Consider the following 22,813-nt stretch of genomic DNA (forward strand, 5'->3'; position numbering starts at 1 on the left):
GTAGCCCAGGTCCTCATAAGATTATGGTCATATATTGTGATAGCCTCTTAGTTGACTTGCATTTTCAATACCTTTTTCTTCTAAGCTATTCTTAGAAGATAGCTTCTAAGTTTTTAGGATAGCTTATATCTATCCTTGAAAGCTACTTAGATTTTTCTCAAACAGCACACTGATAATAGCTCTCTATCTTAAAAACCTATGGTGGTTCCCCCTTTCTAATTGTATTGAATCTAAACTCCTTTTCCTGGTTTCAAGCCTCTCCATCATGAGTTCATCATCCAGTTATATTCCCCACTGTTTCTAATATAGATATCTTCCTTTACGTATATCTATCTAATTAGATGATGGTTGCTGTTTTTATTAATGAAAAACATATATGGTGATCCCTTTACCAGGAATGCTGTCCTCTCCACCAGTCTGTCCTCCATGAGTCCCCCTCTTACTGCTCCAGTCCTACCACCTCTCCCACCACTACGGACCCTCACACCTGGGGGCACTCTAGTGAAATGAAAGGACATCTTGAGCAGCAAAGCATGTAGTAGATGAAGAACTTCCTAGAAGCAGCGGTAAAAACAGAGTTCCTGAAACTTGCTTTTCCATATATTTATGGCCTACATAAATCAGAGATTAAGAGTATTATATTTTAGACACTGTTGTTTCCTATGCGTTCAATTTTTTTTTGTTTCTGTAATTAAATTGGTCTTAAATAGGGGCTTTATTATCCCCCACAGTATTCATTTAGTAAATTACTCACTCAACAAGTAGATATTAAGATACTGTTTACTGCTGTATCCCTAGCACATAGATCGAGAGACAAAAATCCCCATACTCCTGAAGGTTTATATTCTAACACAGAGTTAACACACTAGTCAGTTGATGCATTATACAGATTACCTGCCCCCATTTAATTAACAGTAATCAGGAATATCAATCAACTTCTAATATATGTTGCATTCTTTAAGAATTAGCAGATTTATAGACTAACACTGTACATGAAATCTGAAAATAACATTGTATGTGAACTTATATCCTTTTTTATTGTTTCGTATTTTCTTCATGTGGCTTTAAAATTATCTTCTTGACAGTATGGGTAAAGATATAATGATGAGAGAAATGTGTCTCTTTTTCAGGTATGTGTTTTCCATAGTTTACATTTGAAAAGGCAATAATGCTAATTTAGTTTGTGAAAATAAATAAAAAGCTGAAACCTTAAAATGCTTTGCCCATGAAAAATTTCAGTACATCTTCCAGAGTTGTTTTCGTCTCTGCCTACAGGGGTAAAGTCCGAATGGAATTAGAGAGGGAAATTCTACACTGCAACCTGCTGTGGCCATTTTTTTCTGTTGTTGCTGCTTCTCTAGTGGAGTTACTGCAGCTTAGGGACCTGTTTCTTGGAAATGGACATGTTTTACAAAATTATTTTTTAAATAAACGCCAGATCTTCAAGACGTGCTTTTTCTTTCTTCCGTCATGCTTCATAACATATTGTATTGTACTAACCCCTCATAATGGGAGGAGAGACTGCCTAGCAAGCAACCCACTGCCTACTAACATCAAGAGGGGCTAAATAAAACTTCATTTTCCTTGAAAGGACAACTTCTGCCGTATGGATATAATATTTATGTATTACGCTGTACAGTAGTTGATCTGGAATGCAGGTTTTATTTAATTTTATATTTTTCTGTGGCATTACAAAATGTGTACAAGTTTTGCCTTTATTTTCATCAGGGTCTTGTTAGGTGGTTGGCAAGTGAGTTGAATTGTATGTTGCATTTTTTTTCCCATGCTGTTTTAACTTGTAAATATATATGTGTTGATGATAGGATGATTACCTGGATTACTCTTAGGTGTTTGATCTGACATACTACTAGTGAAAACCATGCTGCTTATTCTTTAGTACAGTAGTTCTCAAACTTTAGTGTGCATCAGAATCCAGTGGAGGGCTTGTAAAACATAGCCAGTCCTCACTCAGTTTCCAGTTCAGTAGGTGTGGGATGGAGCCGAAGAATTTGAATTTCTACCAAATTCCTAGGTGATGCTGACTGATGCTATTGGTTCAAGGGCCACATCTTGAGAACCACTGCTTTAATATTTTGAATAAGAGATATGTGAGGTGTTGTAAAATATTCATCAAAACTCCATCTCATTTCATATCTTAGGCATTTTATCTCATAAAGTTCTCTGGTTTTATAAATTTACATTGATTTACTGGCAAGTTTTATTTAGCTTTTATTTATTTATTGTTCTTTATAAGAAAAAACTACTGGGAGTTTAAATTAAAGTTTAAATCATTGCTGGGTTTTTAGTTATTTTCTTTCTTTCTTTCTTCCTTTCTTTCTTTTCTTTCTTTCTTTCTTTCTTTCTTTGTTTTTTTCCTTTGAAGCTGTGTTGAAATCCTTGTGTCCTGTAGACCCAGTGGAACCCATAAGTAATTCAGAACCATCAGTGGATTCAGATATGGGGAAAGTTTGTAAAAATGATACTGAAGAGGAAAATAATAAACCCTCTACAACCGACAATGAAATAAGTAATAGGACTGAGTATTTATGTGAATACCCTCTAGATGGTAAAAATAAAGACAATTCTGCAAATGAAGTCTTCCTCCAAGGAGCTGAAGAAAGAATGTATTACCAATGTGAGAGCGAAGATGAGTCCCAGCAGGCTGATGCAGGTGGCCTGGCCCCTGCCCACCCAACCCACGGGGCCTCATTGCAGCCCTCCATCAAGCAGAGGCTGGCACAGCTACAGCTGTCACCGGACTTTACCTTCACTGCTGGCCTCGCTGCAGAAGTGGCTGCTAGATCTCTCTCCTTTACTACCATGCAGGAACAGACTTTTGGTGATGAGGAAGAAGAACAAATAATGCAAGAAAATGAAAATGAGGTAGAAGAAAAGTAAGAACCAAGATTTCCATTAAGGATTTTAAATTGTTCTTTTTTGTGAAAGTGTTTTAACTTCAAGACTAGATATTCCACTGGAAAGGGAAAATGAGTGTAAGTTTACTATATTTAAAGCTAAGATGTGAATTTACAGGAAGAACCCTGGTTTTGAACAGCTGATCTGAAAATAGTAGTTTACCTGTAAATGGCAGATCTTTTAGGAAAATAAGAGAAAGGTAAGGGCTGTTTTGAATAAACTGCTATTTTATTTTCAGCACAACTGATTGATCTTGGAAATTCTTTAAGTATCTTTAATAACAAATGAATTTATCATTTCTTGCCAGAATTTACTACCATAAAATGACTGGGGTAATTCTGTTGCAAGAATATTAACATTTAGTATGGCTCCTTTTTACTGTATTCTTGCAGTTAATGACTGCAGCTATCATGTCAGTAACAAGTTGTTTGTATTTTATTTTTGTTTATACCAGTCTTAAAACAAAGATACACGTTCTGAATAAAAAAAAAATTGAATTCATGCAATTGATGTGTACTGGGGTTTGGAACTAAAATGTAGTTTCAGAATTACTTGGCTTATAACGTGTCTTATGTTTCCTTGTTCGTATGTGTATTCAGTGGTTAATTTTAAGATTTCTAAATGATCTTTTAAAAAAACACATTGTTCCTTTTTAAGAATTACCCTTTCAGTTTTGTGTGTTTTATCTTTTTCTGTTCTTGTTGCAACGAAAAGAGGTGATATCAAAGTGGGATCCCTATAGTCTGAGGCCTCATCCTCAACTTTGCAAAAAACGTTCCTTTAATCAGTTTGCCTAGAGATAATGGGTGCCATTAACACAAGCAGGTCACCGTGCTGCTGATTTCTATCCTGAAGCTGTACACCTCTCCACCTTAATAAGATTCTGGAAACATCCTGTCGGCTTCCTGGAAAGCATCCTTGTCTCCTTAATACTTTATTTACAAACTACCTCTTAAAAGGTGTTGCTTTCCAAATCGTCCAATCTCATCTGTTTTGTGTTGTGATTACATTTTCAAAGAGTGATATTTCCAGGAGTATATTGTTTTTTAATACCTATAGCTCCTATGCAGTGACATAGTTTATAGACATTATTTGAGGAAAATGTAGGAAAAACTCAATTTATGCTGCTGTCCTAGAAAGGAAGTTGTGAATCTAGTATGCCTTTGGAGTTAAAAAACACTTTTGAATTCCTGTAACTTAGCACTTCAAGTGAGTAAATTTTCATATACCAAAGGGGATTTTTTTTCACTAATCTAAGGAAATTTATTTTTTATCCCGAGGAAAAACTTGGTTATGTTTTATATGAATAGTAGTGATCCTTTGTACTATAAGTGATTCTGCCTGTTGCTAAATATTCTAGGACTTAACCCATAATTAAGCTCTTAGGAGCAATATCTTAGGGTGGGCCTAGTTTACCACTTAGATAGTTAGCTAAATTTCAAGAAAAAATCTTGTGTTGTAACTGACTATTATATTCTTACATAACAATGCTTAAAGTTTATTTTCATTTTAAATTGCTTAGTTTGCCAGACTCCTTTTTTCCTTGAATTTAGAAGAATTATGGAAAAACTTGGTAATCTTTCTCTTAATCTGTAACCTTATATAAGAAGAATTAGAGTTTAATAATTTTTAATTCTTTTATTATATATGATTTTTATTATACCAGCTTGGGGAAAATATCCCCATAGTATTATATCAGTTTTATTTAATGCTTTCTAAGGTGATACTTTTTAATATTGAAAGACTAATTTTAATCAGAAATTCCTAACCTTCCAGTCTGATGTTTTATTCACTGGTTGTTACTTAGTTCCATGAAAATTCTACTTACTGAAACCATGAAATAAGGATCTTGGAATTTTAATTGAATGTTCTTTTTATGTAGTTTTCAAAATTTGTCATCTTTTAGAATATTTCCTAGATAAAATATCTTCCCTGTGAAAATTCCTAATTTTCTCTTATAATAGTCTAAAAGTCGTTGTTTTTCTGTTTTTTTCATGGGGCCACCTGCATTAGAATAAATCGTAGGTCTTATTTTTTTAATACAGATAAGGGGCCATACTCCCAATTATTCTTAGTTGGTCATTTTGAAATGAGACCTAGCTGATGTTTATACCCAGTAAAATCTAAGAACTTCTGTCTAGGACTTTATTCTTCTTGCCGTGAATACCTTAGGAAATAAAACAAATAAGTCCATGTAATATAACTAGATATTCTTGTTACTTTTCAAATAATATTTCACTTTTTCTTATCAGGCTTGTGACTGGTTTTAATAGCTGCCACCCTATGTCCAAAAGAAGCCCTCTGGGGAAAATACTTTGTGGGGAAAATTTGTAATTGTGCTTTCCAAATTTAACAGTGGTATTTCGACAGAATAATTCTTGTAAGGAGTAATATCCTAACAGCTTTTAATATGAACGTTTCCATCATTTATTTTAAAACTAGTACTTAAGGTAAGAATATATGAAAAGAGGCATTTAGATCACTCCTGAAGACAAGATTTTTGCCCTTTGCTTACCGTTAGGAAAGTCATGGCAGTAAATGATCTGGTGACAGTTATCATATCTTAAATCCCCCTCCCCCGCCTTTTTTTCCCCCAGCTTTCAGTAAAAGTCTACATATCTGGCCTATCTAGGGCGAGATTCTTGCTGGTCTTTGATTTGCAGTCTGCTGCTTATTTTCACAAGTTGTCTGTTTTTATCTGACTTCATAAGTTAAGACCTCATTAAAATTAATTGTACTTAACAACTTGTGAATATATTTCATTAGGAACTGATGCATTGACTCAAGTTTGATTTCTGAAGTTGAAGACAAGCAAGTCAGGAGAAACACATTTAAGGCAAATTACTAAGGAAATTTAAGAATATGGGTTTAAGGGTTTAATACAGAAGGATAGATCTAAGTTTAAGTTCCAGAACCATCATTTAAAAGCTTTGAGTGCAGCTGATGTAATAATATCATGGGGAGTTTTTCCAGCAAAACCCAAATTCTCTGAATTGCTAAATGATGTTTGCAACTTCTGACTTCTCAGCAGTAGTTAAAAAGGAAATAAAACTTTTGAGGCTGAAAAACAAGATTTGGTTATATTAGTAACTACTTAGTAAATATGTTAGTAAAATAGGTTAAAAAATCTTAAACTCAATTTTCTTGAAAAATAAATAGTAATATTCTGATTCACATAATAAAAACAGTAAAGCTTTTAATGTTAAAGTATAGAAAGAGGGCTTCCCTGGTGGCGCAGTGGTTGAGAGTCCACCTGCCGATGCAGGGGACACGGGTTCGTGCCCTGGTCCAGGAAGATCCCACATGCCGCAGAGCGGCTAGGCCCATAAGCCATGGCCGCTGAGCCAGCATGTCCGGAGCCTGTGCTCCGCAACGAGAGAGGCCACGACAGTGAGAGGCCCACATAACGCAAAAAAAAAAAAAAAAGTATAGAAAGAATCAAATTCTGATACGTTTCACAAAATTATAAGTCAACGGAGTGTTCATCAAAAGTAAACCCTAGAGGTCATTTCACTCTGGTGACTGACTTTTACTTACACATCATCAGTAATATAAAATATTTTGATAAATTATTAGAAATCATGTGGGAAGAAAAGTTCAATGGGTTTGGTTTAATCATAGTATATTGTTTCTGTATCCAAACAAAACAAGAACTAAATACCATAATGCTGTGGTTTAACTCATTATTTGAACTAAAGTGGATATGCCGTGAATGATAACCAGAGAAAACACAGAGGTTGATTTATTCTTCCAATTCTAGTTATAAGACATATCTATGCAAATCACACAAAATTACAAAATGAAGCTACAAATATTTTAGAAGAGAAAATATGGGGGGAAAATATCCTAAGTACAGTAACAATTCATTTGTGTCATCATTGACAGGTGACTAACTTGCATAAGTTAATTTTTCAGTTAACTGAAGCAAATCAGTTTAATTGTCAATTTTTTTAAAAACAGTTTTATAAGAAATATTCTAAAATATACTTTATACTTGTCCATGTTTTCTTTGTCATCTTTAAAAACATTACTTCCTATCATGGGGTGATAAACAGAAATTCACTTAGGGGCTACTGAGATATATAATGCCCCTTTTCTACATGACCTTGTATTGCTATGCTTTTTGAGTTATGTCTGTTTTTCACGGTTTCTCTATCTTCCCTTTAATCAACTGTCACTTTTTGCTGCTGTTTTGTGTGCCTGCCTTCCGCACTAGGCCCTAATTTGCTGCTTCTAATCTGCTGTGGACTGAGAAACCAGATTGCCAAGCTTGCTAGAATTGTGTCTAAAATAAGAGTAAGTAGACTGAACAAAGCTTAAGGGGCTTTTCTGTCAGTAAAGTGCATGGACTTTGTGGTATCTGTTTGTCTGCTTAGCATACTTTTGTTTGCCTCTTAGTTCTTTACTAAGAATTTGCTAAAAATACCTGTTTGAATATATGATTGCCATACATTTAAAGTATTAATTCAGTTTTTATATGGTGATGTTTCTAGGACTTTACATTAATGAATTCAGCTATAAAAGAAAATTTGACTATCATCTTTATATAAATCATTGTGTATATTTTAGGGAAATGTTAAATATTCTGTTCTTGTTAAATGTTCTAGTATAGTATGCAGAGTTAAAACTTAGAGCACTATAAATGGACTTCAACTGTGTTCACCAAGATTTATATTCTAGAACTAATTGGTTTGAGACTAAACATGCCTGGCTAATTTAGTAAGAACTGTCTAACTGAATATTTGGGGAATGAGTCATTCTAGATATCCCAGTTTTCTATGGAGCTTAAACCTCTTTAAGCATTTAAAAATTTTGAAATAATTTCTGAAGGATCTTAGTTCCCGGACCAGGGATCAAACCTGTACCCCCTGCAGTGGAAGCGCAGAGTCTTAACCACTGGACCGCCAGGGAAGGCCCTGATGGAAGTGTTTTTAAAACTGACTGTGTATTGCTGTCTTCTCAAACAATATATGAAATAAATTAGATGTCAAAATGATCGTTACTAACAATAGTTTTACTGTAATAGACTAATTAGGCACTGAGAGCTATATGCCCCTTTGCTAAATAACTCCATTCTGCTGTGCCTTTTTTGTTTTCTTTGTTTTCTAATAGTTCTGATTCCTCTAATTCATATTAGTGCTCACTGCAGTGTGCCTGTAGCAATAGACTTTCTCCACCTTCATAATGCTTCTTCTAGTCTGCTTCAGTTTTGGAAACCAGGTGACTAAGACAGCTAGCAGAATGTATAAATACAAAGTAAGAGTAAACTGACTCAGTGAAGACCTGAAAAACTGGATTATACTTAAGTGTGTGGATTTTGTGACATCTATTACTGTCTATTTCATTGCTATCTTTAAAATAAGTGTACTAGATTAGATTCCTGTTCTCAAAATAGGAGAGCTGTTAGTGTACAAAAGGAACCATTTTGTTTCCATACTTTACCTTCTATATATTTCTCTCTAATTTTTCGGCTCCAATTAAAACCAGTCCACTCAAGTTAGCATTTTCTATAGTACTTTCTATTTGAGTTGGATGCCACATGCTGCTAAGAATTTCTTTGACTGGGTTGTTTTTGTTATGTTGGTTTTGTTTTTAGAGACCTGTATCTTCATTTCCAAAACATGAAGTAGGTTGAGCCCTGGAAAATAAGGAAACTTTTCATTATTGATACCATAGAGAACTGAGAAGTAATAAGGTTTTTAGACTGTAGACAATTATACACAAAGAATTTATTCTTTGATTATGCAGGTTCTTAAGACAATATCTTTATTTTCATTCAATTAAATGTGTATTAAAAGCTGGCCAAATGTTACCGTGTTAGATCTAATGATATTGACAGATACTTGAATGACTAAATTCCCACTGTCATTCTATATTTTGCATGTTTAAATGATAATTTAATGTGTTAATTAATCAAGCATGATGATTTTTCTCGTGAAAAATAAACATTAAATTTGCATGTTATAATGATTGCAAGCAAAATACAAATGTCTAGAAAGGGATATTTGTCTGGGATTAGCATTGAACAACTTGGTTTTACCAACAGGCTGGTTGTGTTTTAGTAACCATATATTGATTCATCCTTCCATCTAATTACAGGGTAGTTAGAGAATCAATCTACTTATTTTATGGCCATGCCTCAAAGTCAGCTTTCAGTTATTCATGCTACTAGAAGGGAATTATGATATAGTATTCATCAAAAAATAGATGATCCAAACCAGTTTCTTGAGTTGAGGCTGCTATTACAAAATAGCTATGAGGCCAAACTTGGCTTGGTGGTACAGGAGAAAAATTCTCTTTGAGTATAGTTGTGAGAGGAAAATGATTCTACTTAGTGTAATGGCTATAAACCAAAAAGAAGGATGAATTGATTCCAGAATTCACACATATAAAAGTTTAACGTGAATAAGGAGTTGATTTTATGGATATCCTAAAATGTGTGATAAATTAAAATACATATGATAGTGTTTTAAATGCTGTAAATTTTAATATATTTTAACCTGTTAGCAATTAAATTAGTTTGCCTCATCCCTATTTACTGAATTTCGTTTGGCATATATCAAACATGTTACTGCAGTAGGACAGTATTTAAGTTGTGTATGCTTCAGAATACACTATTTTAAAAAGTGAGTATATTCTCTGAGATATTGTTGTACAAATATATTTTTCCTCTCATATTTTAAGAGTTTCTCAAGCTAAGGGATAATTTTACTATTTTGGACTTAACATTTTTCACTTTGTAGCATTTCTTAAAGGTTGGCTACCTACAGATTATTTTATCATTGAACGTATTTTTAAAAACTAAAACATGTCTTTTACAAGTTTATTCTTTTATAATATTTCCTGAGAAATTACATATACCTTTTCCCCTCCCAAGTCAATCTGCATTACCTCCATTTTTAAATCAAAGTATTTTCTGCACTTTTATTTCACCAACCTGTACCTTCTATTCATACCATGACTTAAATAATGCTCACTCAGGCACAGTACTAGCATCTGGCAATGTACAGAAAGCTCCAGATATGTTACTCCCATCCCTTAAAGACTGGCTTATGGTTCTGGTACAGCCCTGGAGGTCCATATGAGTGAAAAGCCCAGAAGTCTGCCTGAGCTGAAAGCACTCCCAAGGAGTTTGGTTTTGTTTGGGTTTGTTCTAGGTATGGTCCCAGGGATCCCAGATCAAACCAGGCCCCTGGGCCTATCCTAGAACCAACCTAAACTCGCGCATCATTCCTGGAACGTCAAGAGTATGAAGACGGAAGATAACCTGAGGCTGACGAGACATCCTGCGTTCACTTTTTTTTGTATATGTGCCTACACGTTAGCAAGAATTGGTTGGTTAATCCTTCTAAAATAAAGGGATGACAGTGGACAAGATAAAGTCTTACCAGACTTTGACATTATAGTAATTTATCACAATGGGAATGTGGTATGTAATATGGTTATTATTAATTGCCAGTGAGAAGAATTGTTCTTAATTATCAGATCTCTATTTTTAGGTTAAACAACTTAGCCACCAAAACAAATTCTCCCCCAAATTAATGATTTCTGTTTTTGTTTTTCTCAAAGACTTCCTACTCAACAATATTATTATCAGTCTCATTTAACTAATTTTTCATCGTTTCTAAAAGGTATTAGTGTTTGCTTTCTGGCTGCACTGATAAGTGATTTAAACTCTTGTTTCTGGAATCTAATGCCTTTTTCTTTTAATCTGTTACTGAATCTACCACATTGCCTTCAGCTTGCTTTTTTTTTTTTTTTTTTTTTTTTTTTTTTTTTTGTGGTACGCGGGCCTCTCACTGTTGTGGCCTCTCCCGTTGCGGAGCACAGGCTCCGGACGTGCAGGCTCAGCGGCCATGGCTCACGGGCCCAGCCACTCCGCGGCATGTGGGATCTTCCCAGACCAGGGTACGAACCTGTGTCCCCTGCATCGGCAGGTGGACTCTCAACCACTGCACCACCAGGGAAGCCCCAGCTTGCTTTTTGAGGTTCAGATCTGGGAAGAACCTTAGCATCATTTGTAGACACACTGTCCCTTGTTAGACTCGTTGTAGGCTACATTTTAGAATCTGCTGTGGTTGATGAAAATCTAGGATGATAGAGTGGAAATGGTTGATACTTCACATTTTACAAAAGTATTTTGTAAGGTTTTTAGCAGGTTTCCTTTTTTTTCATTCCCTGCTGCTCTGGATTTTAAAAATATTCTGACCTAGTTGATTAATCAAATAGTCTAACATCGTAACTGTGGCATCGCTATAGTCACATAACATGTTTTATTTAATTTGGAGGACAAGATTTCTGAAAAGGCATTGAAAAGACCCCCAAATCCAAAGGTTATTTATTATACACAATGAAAATGTATACTTTTGGTAATACTGTCATTTCAGTAGGTTTAGACCATGTTAGAAATAATTGCAGACTAATCAGGGACTCTACACATGACAGGAGCTGAAACTGTGCTGTTCCTCCAAGCCTTGTCACACCAGAAAAATTGGGTCAATGAGGAATCCTTTAAAATAGGACTGTGGGCCTGTTGAAGCTCATTCTGAAGAACTCAACCCTGGGATTAGTTCTGTACTACATGTATTATGTAGATGCTTCATCCCACAGATTCTGTTATTTTTGCCTTTTAAATCTTATTATGTTTAAGCTTCTCAGTGTTTTTCTTTTTGCACAATGTTTTCCTGTTTGCATAAATCGAAACACTGTACATGTTACTATATATATATACATATATTTTAATAAAACAGTAGACTTTGGATCTAATGATTTTGGATTTTGATTCTTTTTAAAGCTAAATGATTTAAATGCTTTTTATTATCTTGTAAATTCACTCTTAATTTATGCCTCAAGTCTTCTCATTCATTTTTTCTCCAATGAACTATATAGAATTAAATAAGTGAGCCTTATATTCAGCTTCTGCCAGAATTTATGACATTTTGTATTTACCCAAACATGAAAAAGTTCTGTCATCGGCATTCTTGTATGAGTGCACTAATCTGTGAGCATAGTTAACTGTATTTCTTGACAGAGGCCACCTTAGGTTTATGTAGAATAAGTATTCTCAGTTAGGGGAGGGCCTTTGTACTCGCTTTTAACATTGTTACATATGAACACTGAAAACAGGAATTTGTGTACTGTCCAACAGAGTTTAGGCATATTTAGATAGTAAGTTTCTAAAGTCTGCCTTCACTTTAGATACTTTTGGAGTGTTAAGCTGTATTTTTTAAATATAATTTAAAAATATTCTTTCAGATATGTTTTAATTGTTACCTTTTGACTACTTACATAGTAAAACTGTACATTTCCAACCTTAATTGAAGACTTGAGAGTATAACTTTTTTTAACACAGTAATTTCTTTAATAACTTTATGTATTTAATTATATTGAATTCTTGTCAACTGTTTTAAAAGATTTTACCAAAACCCAACAGTAGGTTTGTACCTATCTGTATTATTATTGTTCCTTCTAAGCTTAAGAAGTCTCCAATAAAATCTGTACTTCTTTATATTTTGTACCTTTTTTACTCTGGTGTTTGCAGCATGAATTAGCCAAAAGATAAAATTTCTTTTTCTCTTCCTTCTTCTGTCTCTATTTTTCTATTGTATTTTTTGAGAATTTATTAATATACCCACAAAAGACAGCAGTTGTCTAGGAAGGCCTTGGATTCATTAGTCTTAAGTTTTGTTTGGTCATTCAGGTGCCTCACATTGTATTAAATATTTTATCAGAGTGAAAACAGCAGATTAAGTCTAAAAGCTCCATGTTAACCATTCTCAGTGACTGTCAGCCACTGGATACATTCTAATCCTGTTGTATTTGTTGACTTATATGGCCTCCCTGACAGAAAGGACATACTGAACTAAGAAGGGAGTTAACGTCCAATGGATCATACTTGTCCTATGTAATGAATGAATGATTTTTTTTAACTTTCCTAAGCTTAGCTATAGTCTTGGGAACATTTGTGGTAATTCCACAGTGGCTCTGCAGACTGAATGCTGGTTAAAGAGAAAGTGGCCTTCTTCAAACTGAACTTTTAAATTAAAAAGCTACCTCTTTGCAGAAAAGATTTTGAGGCAAGGAATAAATATTCATAAAGGCAGTTCTTGAAATTTGGCCCTTGTCTGGGATTTGTGAGATAAGGTAGATAGTATATGGTTACTCTACCGGATTCTGAAGTCATTGGGTAGGAAATATCCCATATTATAATCCCTCCTTGTCTTCACAATTTGCTTTTGAAGGTCCTTAGCAGATGTGCTATAACCATTGAAAATAAAGGTGGCAAATAGTAATTTTCCCCGAATGTGCATCTGTAAAAATTAATAAAACACTTTCAGAATCTGACCATATGAAAAGTAGTCCTATTTGTTTGAAGTAAGATCTTAAGCGTGTCCCTACGAGAAAATGTTTGTTTTTATATGCAAAGTAATATTAGGTAATAAACATGATCCTGGAACTTGAATATGTTGTTTGAAGATAAAGAAACAGGCTCAGTAATTTTCTCACTCATAGTCATACACATGGAGTGGCAGTCCCAGTATCCCAACCAATTCTAAAAAGACACCACATCTGTTCATCATTATGATAAGCTACTTGTGGATACTTTTCATTTTACAGTTAACCTGTAAGATAAAGTACAGAGCCCTGAATTTGGAAGTCAGTAGAGTTGGATTATGGGCAAAATTACTTCTCTAGGTCTCAGGCAAATCACTTAACTGTAATGAGCCAGTTTCCTGAGTAAGAAAAAAACCTAACAATTGTGATTTATGAATTGGACTAGACCTCTAAAATCCTCTTCTAGTAGTAAATTCTCAAGATTGTCTGTTTCTTAATAAATGTAAAGCCAAATCTGACATTTTGTTCCAGGGTACAAGAGAGCTTATATTTATGCACAGGTGAGCATCTTGAAAATTAATCAACTTTTAGAGATTAGAAAGGTTAAGAAGAAGTGGCAGGGGAGGGAGATAGTAAATAGTTTTAAAACAATGTAGCTAGTCCAGCACAGAACAGAACCTGCTAAGGACTAAGTATACCTTATTTTTTAAAGCAATCCAATACAAGTATTTAACAGGGGAGTCTAAGAATTCAAAAGGAACAGTTGTTCTCTCTGATAACATACTCTTTCTTTCCCCTTAGATAACATAATCTTTAAATCATGAAGGGGTGTCCTATTGCAAGGTTTTCTCTGGGAAGAGAATTTTCTTGTTTTTCTTCATTTCAGCAACAAAAGAATCTCTCGTTTCATATCTAGGACTATCTATAGCCAATGCTGGCCGAAATGGAGTTTGGTGTGGTTCTGTGATCTAAAACACTTTATTCTTTAGCACCCATGAAGCTATTAGCCATGAAGCTACTTACCTCGCCTGATAGCCAGATTACTATGTACAGTATATTATAGATGTGAATATTTTATAAGACCTGAAGAATTTAACAGTGATAATCTCTTGAACAGTAACATAAGGGTGACTTTTAGCCAGCTTTTTCACCAGGATAAGTGTTAAACACTTGTATAATAGGGGAAAAAAGTGTAATTTAAGAAACTGATAAGTTGCAAATGTACAGGTTGTCGTTGTTATTTTGGGCTTATATTCATTCATATAAGCCATCACCTCTTAGGTTAAAGCTGGAGGCTAGAGAAAAGGGGACAAGACTGCAATCTTCTGTTCTTGCAGAAATAAGTTGGTCAAAATACAGAAAACTGTTAGGCTAGAAAAAAAACCCTTAAGTTTGTATATATCCTGAAGCCAGGATATGACCTGACACAGTACCAAAATTCAAAATGTTTTCTTACTGAAATCATGTTGAAATTGAGTTTCAGTTACCTTCAAAACCTGGAATAAATAATCCAGAGGTTCTCAGCATTTTGTCAACTAAGGACCCCGATGCTATTTTCCCCATGGGCCCCATGCTTTGAATAATTTTCATCTATCACATAATATATATTAATTAAAACCCTGTAAGTTGCACACCCTCCCAATCTCTCTCTTTTTTTTTTTTTTTTTTTTCTTTTTTAAACTAGCCAAAGCTATAATGGCCTTTTAGTTTGAGTGTGTGCTGCATGCCAGGCACTGGTCTTAGTGCTGAAGACAGCGGTGAAGAAAACAAAGCTTCTGCCCTCATTGAACACTAGAGAGGAGAGTCAGACAACTTAATATATTGGGTGGGTCAGCTGTACAGAAAATGAAGCCAAGTAAGGGATATGGAGGATGCAGAGTGCTTTTTATATAGGGCAGTCAGGTATGAGGGAGTGAGGGAACCAGCCCCACAAGTAGAAGAGTATTACAAAAGCAGTAAGTGAGAGGGCCTTGAGGCAGGAACAGAAGCAAAGAGACAAGTGTGGCTGAAGCCCCGTGAGAAAGGGGCTGGCCAGTCAAGGAGGGCCTTGGAATGAATAAGGCTTTTACTTTGAGTTAGGAAGCAACTGGAGGTTTTTAAGCAGTGGAGTGACATGACTTAAGATTTTTAGAGTTACTAAGTTTAAAAAGCATTCTTCCATGTGGACGTCTGACAGGGATGGGGAGAAGGGAGACCTGTTGGCTATTGCAGTGATCTGTGTGAGGGATGATGGGTGGTGGTGGTGAAGATAGTGATGGGTGATCAAATTCTGGATATATGTTGAAGGTAGAGCCAACAGGACTTGCTGATATAATGAATGTGCAGTATAAGAAAGGGGAGGTCTAGAGGATTCTAAGGTGTTTGGCCTGAGCAACTGGAAGAACAGAGTTGTCATTTATTGAAATGGGGCAGCCAAGTGAGGTTTGGGTAGAAATTGAGCTGGTTTTGGATAGGCTAAATATGAAATACTTATTAATCTTTAGGTGGAAATGCTGAACAGGCAATTAGATATATGAGTCTAAGTTTAGGAGCAGACTGGGAGATGTCAGCATTTAGGGTGGGGTTAAAGTGTGAACATAGGTCAGAGGATGGAGTCAGAGCACTGAGATCCTTGGGGCATCTGAAGTTGGAAATCGAGACACAAAGGAAACTGCAGGACTTCCCTGGTGATGCAGTGGTTAAGAATCTGCCTGCCAATTCAGGGGACACGGGTTTGAGCCCTGGTTCGGGAAGGTCCCACATGCTGCAGAGCAACTAAGCCCGTGCCCCACAGCTACTGAGCCTGCGCTCTAGAGCCCGTGAACCACAACTACCGAGCCCACAGGCCTAGAGCCCATGCTCCGCAACAAAAGAAGCTACTGCAAGGAGAAGCCCGTGCACCGCAGCAAAGAGTAGCCCCCGCACAGCAACGAAGACCAACACAGCCCCCCCCAAAATATATATATATACATAAAATAATCATAATGTAAAGAGCTAAATATTTAAAAAAAGAAAAAAGGAAACTGCAAAGAAGACTTAAAGCAGTCAGGGACATAGGAGTGGTGTCCTGAGGCTGAATGAAGAAAGTATTTTATAACAGAGGCAGTGGTTAACATGTCAGATGCTGCTAAAAGATCAAGAAAGATAAGGCCATTTGTATATCTTCTTTGGAGAAATGTCTGCTCAAGTCCTTTGCCCATTTTTTTTTAATTAATTAATTTATTATTTATTTTTGGCTGTGTTGGGTCTTTGTTGCTGTGTGCGGGCTTTCTTTTGTTGTGGCGAGCAGGGACTACTCTTTGTTGTGGTGCGCGGTCTTCTCATTGCAGTGGCTTCTCTTGTTGTGGAGCACGGGCTCTAGGCAAGCAGGCTCAGTAGTTGTGGCTCCAGGGCTCTAGAGCACAGGCTCAGTAGCTGTGGCGCACGGGTTTAGTTGCTCCACAGCATGTGGGATCTTCCCGGACCAGGGCTCGAACCCGTGTCCCCTGCATTGGCAGGTGGATTCTTAAGCTCTGCGCCACCAGGGAAGTCCCTGCCCATTTTTTAATTGGGCTATTTGTTTATTTTCTTGTTGAGTTTTAGGAGTTCTTTATATAGTCTGGGTATTAATCCTTTATCGGATATATACTTTGCAAATAGTTTTCCCCTTCCGTGAGTAGTGTTTTCACTCTCTTGATAGTGTCCTTTGACACACAGACATCTTTAATTTTGATGTAGGAAAAATCCTATTTTTTCTTTTGTTGTTAAGTTTCCTTCTCTTTTCAAGAAAGTCAATAATAACACCTGGTTCATAGGATTATTATGAGGATTAAATAAATTAATACATGTGAATACATGTAAAGAGATTGGGACAATACTCGCCACGTAAGAAGCACTCAATAAATATTAGCTAGTATTCAGGCTAAGCTTAGTACAAAATACCTGGGTCAGAGGGATAGAAATAGATCATGTGACATGGAAGCCACAGGAATAGATAGTCTCAAGAAGAGCATGATCAACAGTGCAAAATGATGCAGAGATGTCAAATAAGATCACACAAACTTCGACTTGATACCAACAAGGTAAGACAGTGGTGTGACAGATGCCAAATTATACTGGATGGAAAAAAACTGTTAGGCCCTTTTTGGGTCCAGGGCCAGGTTTCCTGCTGTTTCAGCACTTATGGTGTTCCAAAACGAGATTGAACCTATGGGGGTTTGCTGAGGTACAAATCTGACTCGATTTGGAGTCAGAACAACTAGGTTCAAGTCCCTGGTCTCCTACCATGTGATGCCTGTGCTCACTTCCAGAGTTCCAGTTCCCTCACTCGTAGAGGACAATCATTCCTACTTTACAAGGTCAACGACAAGTTTAAGTGAAGAGTAAGCATGATGGTAAGTCATTAATTATCATTGCCATAATAAATCGTTCTACTCTAACTCCTTGTTCTAAGGTTCTAGCATTCAGTAGTTCTGCCTGCATGCCAGGTCTTGTGAAGTGGGGTATTCTTATTTCACAGATAATTGGCTTACAGGTTTGTAATGGTAATAAGATAATATTAATGCATGTGAAATGCTTATGACAATTGGGCTGCTGTTGTATTCTTTTTTCCTTTTGATGTGGACCATTTTTAAAGTCTTTTTTTAACTTGTTACAATATTGCTTCTGTTTTACGTTTTGGTTTTTTGGCCTAGAGGCATGTGAGATTTTAGCTCCCTGACCAGGGATCAAACCTGCACCCCCTGCATTGGAAGGTGAAGTCTTAACCACTGGACCACCAGGGAAGTCCCACTGCTGTTGTATTCTATCAGAAAGTTTTTCCTGATTTTTAGTGGTGACTGTCTTCAGGTCTGCTTCCTGAGCCCACTGCATTCCTCATGCTTGTGATGTTCACCAACTTAACTCATCCTCAGCTGTTGCTGTAAAAAGCAAGTGCTTAAAATATTACCATTGACTAGATCAATGGACCTTTTTGTTCACTTTGTTTGGGTTGTAGACATGAGAATTCATTTAACTGAGCTGTGAGTGCATTGCAGAAGTTTGTTTGGGGATTTCATCTGCAGTTCAGTAAACAGAACATGGGGTTCCCACTGAGTTCCTACAGCTACCAAAGCAAAGATGTTTTCAGCGAAGTTAACTGTCCAGGCCTGATCAATCTCACCCTTATGAGCTGCATTTCAGGGCAGGATGTTAAGTCACATTTATTTAGTCTGATTTGTACCTTGTTGTGTGGCTTCTCTTATTCTTTTTTTAGAGTTTATATTTCTTTTTGATTTATTACATATCCCAGGATACCTTAGGAATGAATACATTTTCAAAACATAATAAGAATAAATTCTATAAAGAATACTTGAGGGCTTCCCTGGTGGCGCAGTGGCTGAGAATCTGCCTGCCAATGCAGGGGACATGGGTTCGAGCCCTGGTCTGGGAAGATCCCACATGCCGCAGAGCAACTAGGCGTGAGCCACAACTACTGAGCCTGCGCGTCTGGAGCCTGTGCTCCGCAACAAGAGAGGCCGCGATAGTGAGAGGCCCGCGCACCGTGATGAAGAGCGGCCCCCGCTTGCTGCAACTAGAGAAAGCCCTCGCACAGAAACGAAGACCCAACACAGCCAAAAATAAATAAATAAATAAATAATTTTTTTAAAAAAAAAATACTTGAATAACTTTTCAAGGAAATCCAAATGAACTATGACTGTACAATATTTTGTTTGTTAATGATGGATGGTAACAAATAGAATTTTTAATTCAATACACATTTATTGACTGGTCTTCTTTGTACCAGATACAATAATCACACTGTGAGATAAATATTCCCATTTTATAAATGAGGAAAGTGGCTCTCAAATAAGTTAAATATCTAGCCCAAGAGCCCAAGACTCTTAGCAAGAAAAAATAATAGACTAGCTTCTCCAAAAAGGCTCTTTGACGTCAAATTAGATGTTTGCTCTATGTATTTTGTCAGTTTTCTCTTGTTTTCCTGCATGGGTCACCACATACAAGGACATACACGTACACACACACACACACACACACACACACACACACAGAAATCCTAATTACCCTTTCAAGCAGCATAATCCCCTCATTCTGCATTTAGTTTAATCACAGGATTCCTAAAAGAAGTCAATTAAATTGGCAATTAATTTCTCTGTGCATTGTTCACTCACATATTAAAGCTGTTAATCTAATTTCTTTAGACAGTCTCTCTGACACCACTGTCCTCAATGTTTAAATTCCTCATTACTCTTGAAGTTGATGTGAGAATCGTTTTGCAAGAGTACTTTGTAAACTGAAAAGATATTCTTATTATCTAGTTGTGGGATCTAGTCTGTTCAGTTTTATTTGGTTGACTATGGTGAGAGGTTAAATGTTTAATCTACACCAGTTATACCTTTGTTCCAGGAACTTAACTGAGTGGAATTGAAAGACTTTTCCAAACAACTCAAGCCAGGCAAACAGTCCCTGATTTGCTCTCTCAAACTAAATATATTAGCCTTGTGGTGACCAAATATTGAATTGAAAGCAAAAAGTTTTTAACGGCCCTCTAAAGCACTTACCACTTAACTTTAATGAAATATCCCAGGATGCTTCCAGACAGCAACTCTTTCAGTTAAGTAGAGACTGGAAAAAGGATATGTGTTAGGAGCATAAGTAGAGAACTCCAAAGTACTCTCTCCTGGGAATTCTAAAAAGTCTTATTTACAGAAAAATAATGAGACAATTTCCCACCCTACATACCCATGCATTATATCCCAATGCTGCTAACAGACACTTCCTGTTGCCCATTTTGAACTATGAGTCAAGATGCCTGGGTTCAAACCTTAGCTCCACCCCTTAGCTGTGTGATCTCCTTGAAGGCTCAGTTTCTTCATATGTAAAATGGAAACAGCAATAGCTCATAGGATTGTTGCCAGAATTCACGGAATTAGTTATGTGAAAAGGTATGATTCTCAGCAGATATTCTTTTCCTTTGGGTCTCAAATATTCATCGTTTTGTTGGGAAATTCCTGCCTTGTAGAAAAGTCTGGGGCCTTGCCAAAGGCTGAGACAAAGACTTGGTTGATAAGTGAAAGAGACAAAGCAAAGTAAAAATGGGTTTGGCATTCCTGTTGGAAGGATTGGTGAGTATTCATTCACCCAGTCAAAAAATATTTATTGCAGTCTTCTATTTTTCTAGGCATTCTCCTAGGCACTGGAATGCAGGAATGAACAAAAAGGACAAAGTCCCTGCCCTCAGTGGGGAGACCAGATAATAAACCAGTAGAAGCATAAGATGTCAAGTAGTGATGAGTACTATGAACCACACAGGGTAAGGAATGGAGAGTGGAAAATAGAGCAGAAAGGGAAGGCCACTGAGAGGGTGGCATTTGTCTAGAAATGTGATTATGTGAGAGAATAAACCATGCAACTGTATGGAGAACAACCAGCAAAGAGAGCACAACGTGTAACGGCGCTGAAGGGGAATGACAGGGATGCTAGAGTGGCAGGAGCTGAGTGGGCGAGCACAAGAGAGGCAGCAGGGGCCAGGTTACATGACGCCTTGTGGTCCATAGAAAGGATCTGGGGTTTCATTTCAAATGTGTTGAGTACCCATTAGAGGGTTCCGAGCAAAAGAGTGCTGTAATCTGATTTAGGTTTTATAAAGATTAATTACTCTGGTCGCTATGTAGAGGACGGACAGTAGGCAGGACAAGAGCAGAAGCAGATAAATCAAAGAGGATGATGCCGAGGTTGTGAGATGGAACAAATAGTTGGATTCTGCATTTGTTAGGAAGGAAGAGGCTACAGGATTGGCAGATGGATTGCAAGTAGGGTATGAAAAGAGAGAAGTAAAGATTTATTTCAGTATTTTTGCTCTGAATAAAGTGGGTGAGGACCACTTCCTGAAATGAAGAAGATAGGGGAGGAGCAGATTTGGGGGGAAATAGAGTTCTATTTGGGAAAATTGAGTCAAGATGCCTAGTTATCAAACGTCCGAGGGAAATATGAATAGTGAGTTGGAATTAAGAGGAACCTGGAGTTCAAGGAAAACATTGCACGTGGGGATATTAATGACAGGGCCTTTAAAGCCACAGGCCAAGGTGAGAGTACCAAGAGCAAGTATCGATGGAAGAGAAAACAGACCTGAGGTGAGCTACTCTTCCTAGAGGCCAAGTGACACAGCCGACTCTTAACCCTGGTTGTATGTAAAAGTCACTCCATGGTCTATTAAAAAATAGAAACTCAGGGAATTCCCCAGCGGTGCAGTAGTTAGGACTTGGCACTTTCACTGCCGAGGGCTCAGGTTGCGGAACTAAGATCCCACAAGCCACATGGCATGGCCAAAAGTAAAAAACAGTACTCAGAATAAAACAAACTAGTGAGTATAACAAAAAAGGAACAGACTCACAGATATAGAGAACAAACTAGTGGTTACCAGTGGGGAGAGGGAATGGGGGGGAGCAAAGATTAAGAGATACAAACTACTATTATAAAACAAATAAACTACAAGGATATATTGTGCAACACAGGGAATATAGCCAATATTTTATAGTAACTATAAATGGAATATAACCTTTAAAAATTGTGAATCAGTATGTTGTACACCTGAAACCTATAATATTGTACATCAACTATACCTCAATAATAATATAAAGATACTCAGGGTTCACACGGATCTACTGGATGAGAATCTCTAGGGTGTGAGACTTGTGTTTCTTAAAGAGCTCCATGGGTGGACAGCCAGGTTTGAGGACTATTGACCCAGGAAAAGATAAGGCAAAGAGAGTGGGAAAGGCTGTGGTTCAGGTAATACTAAAAAAAAAAAAAATAGACCAAGGGCTCAACACAGAACCCATTAAACCCTTCACTTCTACACACACACACAAACACACACACACACACACACACACACACCATCCTCACCACCACTTCCTCTATCACCATTACTAATCACTCTTAAAGACTGAGCTCCACACTCACATGTGTAACTCCCACACCTCAAAATAATAATAACATACACAATACTTTTTGGTTTACCAAGTTTTTGTATACATTTTCTTATTTGAACACACATTCTCACATCAACCCTGTGAGCAACAGGTAAAGATTACATTTACTTCTATTAAATCTAGCCATTAAATCCAGGTCCCATTGGTATGCTAACTCAGTTAATCCTCACGACATCCCAATAGTTGAGGTGGTGATTTTCTCCCCAGTTTACAGATGAAGAAACTGAGGCAAGCCACAAAAAGAAGTGTTAGATCTGGGACTCAAACTCAAGTTTTTGACCCCAAAGCTTATGCTCTCATTTCATCAAATATAAAAATGTAATCACTACTCTGCTTCATTAAAAAAAAAAAGGCTACTAAACTAGGTTAGCTTTTAAAACCCAGAACCATTACAGTCTTCCAGGAAATGAAAAAAAAAAATAGCAGTGTGTTGGGAATTTCTGATTTTAAAATAACTATTGTGACATCAATCTCAACCAGATTTTCACACTTCCTTGGTAGGTACTGGTTTTGCTCACAGAATTTTTTATAAGAAAAGTATTTTCTTAGGGATGCAGGTAGAAGATATGAAAGCTCCTCAAATAGTCCTCGAAAATTAGAACCTAGAAATG

At 36.7% G+C, this 22,813-nt stretch overlaps 1 protein-coding gene across 7 annotated transcripts in view; it reads left to right on the forward strand.

Moving 5' to 3' along the window:
* Positions 1 to 11,675, forward strand: part of VEZT (vezatin, adherens junctions transmembrane protein) — an 80,775-nt gene extending 69,100 nt beyond the window's left edge. For 6 of the 7 annotated variants that reach the window (XM_067697578.1, XM_067697581.1, XM_067697579.1 and 3 more), the window contains exon 12: positions 2,384 to 11,675. In XM_067697578.1, coding sequence (XP_067553679.1) covers positions 2,384 to 2,898 — 515 coding nt within the window. In that variant the 3' untranslated portion in view covers positions 2,899 to 11,675. Of the gene's footprint in view, positions 1 to 1,275; positions 2,294 to 2,383 lie in introns of those variants that run through there. The other variant, XM_067697583.1, reaches the window with a different exon arrangement.
* Positions 11,676 to 22,813: the final 11,138 nt, after the last annotated feature.

This window comes from Pseudorca crassidens, chromosome 11 (assembly GCF_039906515.1).
Source record: "Pseudorca crassidens isolate mPseCra1 chromosome 11, mPseCra1.hap1, whole genome shotgun sequence".
In the NCBI taxonomy this organism is placed as follows: domain Eukaryota; kingdom Metazoa; phylum Chordata; class Mammalia; order Artiodactyla; family Delphinidae; genus Pseudorca; species Pseudorca crassidens.